This window comes from Triticum urartu, chromosome 6 (assembly GCF_003073215.2).
Source record: "Triticum urartu cultivar G1812 chromosome 6, Tu2.1, whole genome shotgun sequence".
Taxonomy (NCBI): Eukaryota; Viridiplantae; Streptophyta; class Magnoliopsida; order Poales; family Poaceae; genus Triticum; species Triticum urartu.
In genome coordinates this window covers 512,122,846-512,131,489 of record NC_053027.1, presented here as the reverse complement: position 1 = coordinate 512,131,489, position 8,644 = coordinate 512,122,846, and the positions used below count along the sequence as shown (strand labels likewise).

General features: G+C 46.0%; 1 protein-coding gene across 1 annotated transcript; it reads left to right on the top strand.

Moving 5' to 3' along the window:
* The first annotated feature begins 4,765 nt into the window (after positions 1–4,765).
* On the top strand, positions 4,766–6,600 carry LOC125512563. Its single transcript, XM_048677657.1, has one exon. The coding sequence runs from the start codon at positions 4,928–4,930 to the stop codon at positions 6,155–6,157; it is 1,230 nt and encodes a 409-aa protein (XP_048533614.1). The 5' UTR covers positions 4,766–4,927; the 3' UTR covers positions 6,158–6,600.
* Positions 6,601–8,644: the final 2,044 nt, after the last annotated feature.

Genomic DNA, 8,644 nt, shown 5'->3' with positions numbered 1-8,644 from the left:
TCAAGTTTCCTGGTCTAAACACAATTGGCGCTCACACGCGCCTAAAGCGGGCCACAAGGAAACTTAATTTTGAAAAAAAAAAATATAACAAAATTGGAAAATGATCGGGGATTTTTAAAAATGTGAAATTGGAAAAATACAAGTAAAAAGTGAATTTGAAAAGGTTCATGAATTCAAAAATGTTCACTAATTTGGAAAAAGGCCATAAATTTGAAAATTGTTCATTAATTGGAGAAAGTGTATGGACTTGAAAAAAGTTCACAAATTTCAGAAAAATGATCTTAATTTTAAAAATATAAAGAATAAAAAAATTCTGATTTTTAAAATAATTAGGCATTTTTTGATATATTTGAAAAACCCCGCATTTGAATAATATTCACCAATTCAAAAGGTTCACCAATTTAAAAAAAATCTCTAATTTAGAAAAGGAGAAAAATAAAAACAAGGGAAAACGAAAAAGAAAAAAAACGCAAACATAAAACGACAAATGGCATAAGAAAGGAAAAATCAGTTCAAAAGCTTCTAGAAGCTTCATAAAACCTGAAGTGTGCCACAAATTATGTTATGGTGCCATTACAGCCATACTAGCGATATAAGATGGGACGACCCATTTGTGTAGGATGGGTGTCCCGGAGCAACTAATCAATGGTTACCCCTTGCGGGGCTTTATTTTTATGTACGCGTTTTTAGGTTTTAGATGGGTTGTTTTCGGGGGATTTTCAGTTTCTGCCTGGTTTTCCCTAGGTTTTTGATGAAAAAATGGGGAAAAATGCGCGAAAAAGCACAAATTTACTTCTGTGAGAGGCATCGGAAATTGAAAAAATGTGTTTTATTTTACTTTTGGAGAACATATTTGCTTCTCCTGGAGGCACATGTTTGCTTTCCTGAGAGGCACGGGAAAGGAAAAAAACATGTTTTCTATTATTATTATTTTCAATGAGAGGCACATATTTGCTTCTCATGGACGCAGAGTTGTGCTTCTCAGAAAAGGAAAAAAACTATTATTATTTTGCTTTTGTGAGAGGCATATATTTGCTTCTCGTGGAGGCACGTATTTTCTTCCCCGAGAGACACAGTTGTACCTCTCGCAAAGGGAAAATATGTTTTTTTGCTTCTGCAAGAGGCGCAGATTTGCTTCCGCGAGAGGCGTAGTTGTGCCTCTCGGAAAGGAGAAAATGTAGGAAAAAATATGCTACCGGCTCCGGTTTTTTCTTTTAGTTTTTTTCCATGAGAAAAAAGGTTCGTCGAAACCTATTAACATGAGATGTAGTTTTGAAGCCCAACGCGAGAAATCCAATGATAAAAATAGTTCCGGATTTGAACGCATGGTTTAAAAGATAAAATATTTTGAATAAACGAATCTATGAGAAAAAAAAAGCTCCTAGTTGCGGCAAGTGGCGTAAATGCAGCATTTTGGCGGTGCGCGCCACTTGGTGAAAACACCAAGAAATGGTTTGGGAAAAGTATGAAAATCACTTTGGGTCGAACTTTTGGATACATTGAGCCTATTGTGGAATGACTGCCTGACTTGCCTGTCTCATTACGGCCCACTAGAAGGCGGATTGATCTTCTGTCTCATCCTGATGCCATACATCCCTGAGATGAAATTTGCTCTCGCCTCAAGAAAAATAACTTTGGGACGGACTATTTTTTTCTTTTTTATTTATTTTTTATTTTTAAAAATACATGCTAACTTTTTTAACACGCATTGAATATTTTCAGTGTACAAATTGAACATTTTTCTAAAATGTCACAAACATTTTTTGTATGTTATGAACATTTTTTTACAATTCAGGCACATTCGTTTTAAATGAAACAAAACATACTTGTAAACGTATCAACATTTTTTTTAAAATTACATGATTTTTATATGATTTCATAAACATTTTTAAAACAATGTCATGCAAAAAATAATTAAATGTCTGAACATCTTTAGATGTCACGGATATTATTTTGAATGGTACAAAGATTTAAAAAAAGCGCAAACAAAGTTTTTACATAACATTGATAAATATTATGTGAGCTAAAGATAAATTAATTAAATTTTGAAATATAAACAAAAGTAGAAAACGATGAAATAGAAAAAAATATGCATTTTGCTTGCCGCTCTTTTTTTTTCTTTTGTCAAAGCTCGTTGCTTGTCAATGAAAGGAGGCGTGCATGTTTGATCGATGTTGGTCTTGCCTTGGTAAGACTGTCTTATCATAAGGTTGCCACGTAATGTATAAGTGGCAGCAAAAAATGGTATACGATGAGATATCTTTTAGTGTCATATCTGGTAACTAGATATCCCTAGATATGTGATTATAGTATTGTTTCTAGGAGATCGTCTCTTAAACGGGCTATATCTAGAAGGACGAATCGGGAGCAATACCTTGATAGAATCAGACATCAACTTTGAAGTGGAGGCAGTGCAACACGCAGAAGATCATGTGGGCTCTGATGTGGCTATTGTGCTTGAATATAAGGAGCAAGCCCTAGACTTCGCAAAGGTTTTATACACTCACTGCCTCCGAAAAGCAAATGAAGTAGCCAATGAGTTAGCAAAGAACCTTTGTAGTGAGAAAAATTCTGGTTTCTAGGACTCTATGTTCCCTGACTTTTTTCTCATCCCCTTTTAAATGATCTAGCTATTATCTGAGAAATGAAGTCTATTTGATTTTTTTTAAAGTTCATCTCTTAAATAAGAAAAGTTGTCTTTTATTCTGACTTCTTTGTCTTTCGCCTCAACATTTATCCTATGTGACACTTCTAAAGATAGCACAATTGTATGTGCCCTTATGAATCGCTAAAAGCTAGGTATATGACCTCCCGTATGTTTTTTAGGCAATATGACCTCCTGTATGTGATTACGGGAATTCTTTCACCTTTTGTAGTACTCACTGGGCATGTTTGGTTATATGCACATATTTTTCTTGCTTACATCAGTGACCCAGTAGGCCCTGTTTGAGCTAATATAGGTTATAGGCCATGTTGTTTATGTTGTTTGGTTGCCTAAAAAATGCAAGTTGCATTAGGACAACAACTAAACAAATAGGAGTGATGTTAATTACAACCATCAGAGTAGCAGGGAGGAGGCAGGGAACAACTTGGAGAAGAGGGGAAAGAAGGATCGCCGCCACCAACCACAACTAGTCAGGGAGATGTCATCGCTTAAATGCTTGTTGGTAAAGAAGCAACCTGGTCACAGAGAGCTCAAAGGGGGGTGATTGCACGGGTTTGGATGGTGACCTGAAGGGAGCTAAATAGGTGGAGGCAGTCGGCGGGAGGTGACTGGGTTACGCCCGCCAATTTTTTGGGACACGTGCGAGCTCACAACATCTTGCTGCTCGCACGAACTCGGCGCCGCGTTTCCCTGCCTTCACAAGACGAGTGAATTGAGTGAAAACTGTCGATTCAGACGTTTCTATCAGACATGACTGTGAGGTGCTTTGAGGTTCATGTGGGTCAAGATGCAATTCCTTTAACGGGAGGGTCGGGATGCAGCTTAGCTAAACAAGCGGGCCAAAACACATCTCGGGCCTGGTTGGGGATGCAGGTAATCAAACATGTCCTCTACTGATTAGCATGCTCGAGGTATTGTCGACGAAGTTGAGTAAGGCTCTAGTTGTACCCAAAGTTGTAACAGTTAGACCTAAAGCGCGCCCCGCCCGGGTTTGCTGAGATCCACGTTGATGCATGAATTTCATGATCGCTTGCAAGAGGATCTGTTGTTGCAGTCTGTCGTGATGCTCCTGGAAATTATATGGGCAACTCAGCTTTGGTGGCATGTGCATAATAGATGTGACGACACTCGAGGCAATAGCTTGCCGCGAAGGTTTATCTCTTGCAGAGGATTTGATGCTTCGGAACGTTATCATTGCCTCGAACTCCAAGCAGGTGATCAATGACATTGAAATAGTTGATCAAGGAAGGCATGGAGCTATTATTAGTGAGATTAGACAGAGATCTTCTTTAAAATATATTTTTAGTTTCGAAGGCAGAATTGTTAATGGCGATGCTGATAGTTTAGGCAAGTTTTCCCATTCTCTGGATCTGGGTCGACATGTTTGGTTGGTCGAACTCCATGATTCGTTTTGTATCCCACACCATCCGAGGGCTCCTTTGATTCAAAGGAATTATGTAGGATTTTTGGAGGATTGATATCCATAGGATTTTTTTCCTACATTGGCCTTTTGATTCATAGGATTGGATCCCATAGAAATTTATTTCTATGAAATATTTTGTACTCTTCACCCTCTTTGAGCTTCACTCAAACCTTTTTTTACAATTTTTTTGGTTTTCATGTGGAATCTTTTGCATGCTTGGAGTACTACATTTCGTAGGAAATCTAACATCCACTCAAACCTCTGTTTACAATTTTTTTTTGTTTTTTCTGTGGCATCAAATACTCCTTGCTAATCCTATTGGATTTAACATGCCACTCCAATCCTAAATACCTTTTCTATTCTCGCGCTTTCAAAATACTCATGTGAATCAAAGAGGCCCTGAACTTTTCCAACAATAAAGTTTGGTTCATCAGAAAAAAATACTGATCAGCATTCAAGATCCACCTCGATGGGTAAACTCGTTTAAATGGGAGATCATTAGAGCGTGAACCGAGTAGTGCAACACGCTGAATTGTGCCGCCCCCACCTACTTGCAATTGATTTTTGTCCCCCCGATCGAGGCGACAAGTGTTGAGATGGTTGCGGGGAGCTGAACCAAAACATGGCGGGCGACGATCCCGCCGTCCTTCCTTTTAAGTCCCCGCCACGTTCGTCATTTTCATCATTTCTCGCCTCCTCTCCCTCCCTCCTTCCCTCCCTTCCTTCCTTATACTTACTTCCCGGCCGGTCTCTCGATCCCAACCTCGCTCCTCGCCACCACGCCGCGCACACGTACCAGCAAACGCCGGGACCCAGAGCTAGCCGGCCGGACGTGATCGATGGAGATCGCCACGCCGCCGCCGGAGTTCCGCTTCGATGGCGCGGTCCTCGACGACGACGCCTACCCCGTGGGCTCCTCGAGCATCAGGAACCCGTTTGGCTCCGCCGATGAACTGGAGACCGGCAACCCGTTCCTGGCCACCACGGCGATGACCGCGCCCCCGTCGCCCAACCCGTTCGGGCTCCTCCCGCCCGACGTCTCCGCCGACGGCCTCTCCGACGGCGCCGACCCCTTCGACCTCTTCCAGCACTTCGCCAGCGCCCCCGCCAGCCCGGAGCGCGCGGCCGCCATATACGCGCAGTTCTCCGGCGCGGGCGACGGTGGCGACGGCTTCCAGCCCCGCGCGTCATTCTCCACGCGCCGCACGGTCGAATCCGCCGTGCCGTTCGACTGGGAGGAGAAGCCGGGAACACCCAAGCCCGGGGTCGGCTCTGGTGCGACGGCGACGGCGACCGGGGATGGTGAGAACGCAGACTTCGACTTCGGCGTCCTGCTGGACCGGAGCGCGCAGGAGCCGGATCAGCTGACGACGGCCGACGAGCTCTTCGACGAAGGCAAGATCCGCCCGCTGAAGCCGCCGCCTCGCCTGCTGGACGGTGGCAGCGTCGGCTCGTCGCCACGGTCGGCCAGGTCCGCGATGTGGTCTCCCCGGCTTCGGGGCCTGGCCGGGCCCGGTCCGGACTTCGACCCGTTCGCCACAGCCATGGCGAACGCGTCCAAGGCGGCCGCGCCATCCCCCCTCGGCCCCAGCGTCAAGGACGCAGCCCCCGACACCGCAGCAGACACCGCGCCGATGAATCCCGACTCCGTCGCGTCGCCACGCTCCGTCCCACCGACCGCGAACAATGGCGGCAGGAAGAAATGGCGGCTCAGCGACCTGCTCCTGTTCCGGAGGCTATCGGCCAAAGGACGCGCCGGCGGCAGCACCATCAGCAGGGAGCCGGTGTTCAAGTACTCGCCGGTGCAACATCTGGGCACGCCGGTCAAGAAGACGGAACCCGTGGGTGCCACTGCCAATGGCGACGCCTCGGCGGGCGGGAAGCAGAAGAAGCAGGGCAAGTACGGGGCAACGGCCGGGGCAGAAGACGGCGCAGCGCGGCCCGGGCTGAGCCTGATGGGGTGCGTCCGGCTGAACCCCGGGCTGCACCGGCTCGCCAAGGGCCTCAACGTGTCCTCCACGTCGCACTTCGGCCGCCGCACCGCCAGGGCGGCCATGCACAGCGGGTAAATGCTCATCGAACCCGGCGATCGCCGCCCTAGCAGAACAAGAAACATCGTTTTTTTTCCTCCCAGCATTTCGCCATTTTCCTTGAAAACACTGTACAACGCGTGAACGCGATTGAGAAGAAAGTTTTTTCACCGTGACTTTTTTACCATGTCCTACGTGCCGTACGTTGCTTGGCACTAAAAGCTGGTGGTGTCGTGCTCGATCGTTTTGTTGTTAAGGTAGCGCTAGATTCGAAGGATTGTTTGACGAGATCGACGGAGTTGGGTCAAAAGGCCGGACAACGTGACGATGATGCCTGCCTCCGAGTCCACGCCAAGCCATGCCATGCACGACAGGTGTTCCCTCCCCTGACGTACCCGCCGGACATTCCCTCCACGCGCGGCGCCGCGACGTGCGCCGCATCTTCTCGAGGAAGCGAGATAATGTGGATGTGATGAGCTACATATCGGGAGGATTCGGCTCGATTCGGATGCACGACGTCGTGGTTGTCCGGGGTGGTGGGACGGGGAGGGAGGGACAAGGTGCAGCTGATCCAGGTAGAGAGGTAGGTTGCTGCTTCTCCATCAGACTAGCTACAATGGGAGTAACTTCAGCAGTAACATCGCGTCCAACTCAACAAATTTGTTTATGTAGCAATGAGTTAATGAGGAGAAAGATAGTCTCAGTAACCTAGCTAGTTACTGTAACATCACATATTCTAATGCAATATGAGTCTATAACCTAATAAATGAAGCTTTATATGTTACCACACTTATGTTACTACCCAATATGAAGGTAGTAATATAGTCTAGGGATATGTGTATGTTACTAGTGTATGTTACTCTCCATTGTGGCTAGTCTCACGGCCGAGGTTTTTTCAACGCCATCCTTGTCCTGCCGACCAAAACAGAACGGTGGTTGCTGCTGCGCATGGATTTTGTCTGGCTTTGGAGCGCGCTTTGTCGCGTTGCGCACGGGCAAGTGGCCCGTACCATTGTTGGTCGTTACCGACAGGTTCATGCAGCATTTCCCCAAGTGAAAACCCGAAAAGACTGAGGGCTCCTTTGATTTAAAGGAATTTCATAGGATGTTTGGAGGGTTAGAATCCTTAGGAATTTTTCCTACATTGGTCGTTTGATTCATAAGATTGAACCCTATAGGAATTTTTCCTATGGAATCATGTGTACTATATTTCATTGGAAATCTAGCATCCACTCCAACCTCTTTTTTCACTTTCTTTGTTTTTCCTCTGGCATCAAACACTTTGTGATAATCCTATGGGATTCAAGTGGACATGCCACTCCAACCCTTTATTTTTTCTATTCCCGTGTTTTGAGAATCCCGTGAATCAAAGAGGGCCTGAAGGGTTTGGATCTTGCAACAGGGCCCCTTCTAGATCTCCTGTAGAAGGCAAACAATCGGAGGAAGCTGTGATGCTCTCAACAAGGTCGGAAGGGCCGATCTTGATGGTTGGTGTTCATGGATTCAGGTCCGGCAACGCCTATGGCGAAGGAGTGGTCTGTTGTATGGAAAGTTTTCTGTTTCTGCCCATTGAATATTTGTGCTTTCGAGATAGTGATGCAAAAAGCATGGGGACTACACAAATAAAGCCTAATTCAAGGATATAGGAGGCAACATCTTCGTTGTTCATTTTGGGAGTGAGGGGGGCTGGAAGCATGCATTGAACAATGGACCATGACAATTTGATGTCAGTGTGAGGGAGTCCTAGATTAGGGGGTCCTCGGGTGTCCGGGCTATTTGATATAGGCCGGATTGGTGGACCGTGAAGATACAAAGCGGAAGACTTTTTCCCGTATCCGGGTAAGACTCTCCTATGCGTGGATGGCAAGATTGGTGTCCGGATATGTAATTTCCTTCCTCTACAAACCAACTCTATACAACCCTAGGCCCCTCCGATGTGTATATAAACCGAAGGGTTTAGTCCGCGGAGGCTATCAGAATTCATATAGGCTAGACATCTAGGGTTTAGCCATTATGATCCCGTGGTAGATCAACTCTTGTAACCCCTATACTCATCAAATATAATCAAGCAGGACGTATGGTTTTTACCTTCATTAAGAGGGCCTGAACCTGAGTAAACATCGTGTTCCCTTGTTACCTTCGATCCTCAGACGCATAGTTCGGGACCCCCTACCCGAGATCGGCCGATTTTGAGACCGACATTGGTGCTTTCATTGAGAGTTCCACTGTGTCATCGGCAGAAGGTTAGATGGCTCGTTTGATCATCGACAACGATGCTGTTTCCGGGGAAACTTTTCTCCCTGATCAACTCTTTGTGTTTGGCGGCTTCGCTCTGCGTGCCAATTCAACCGGTCACCTTGAACAGATCGACAGCTATGCCCCTGGTCATCAGATTAGGTTCGGAAGCCTGAATTATATCGCTGATATCCGAGGAGACTTGATCTTCAAAGGGTTCTCGACCTCGATCGCTGTTCCTCATCTGCAAGAAGGAAACCCGTCGGATCCACCATCAAGCTCCGTTCAAGG

Excerpts from the sequence above, each read along its gene's own strand:
- LOC125512563 (XM_048677657.1), top strand. The coding sequence starts at position 4,928 with ATGGAGATCGCCACGCCGCCGCCGGAGTTCCGCTTCGATGGCGCGGTC.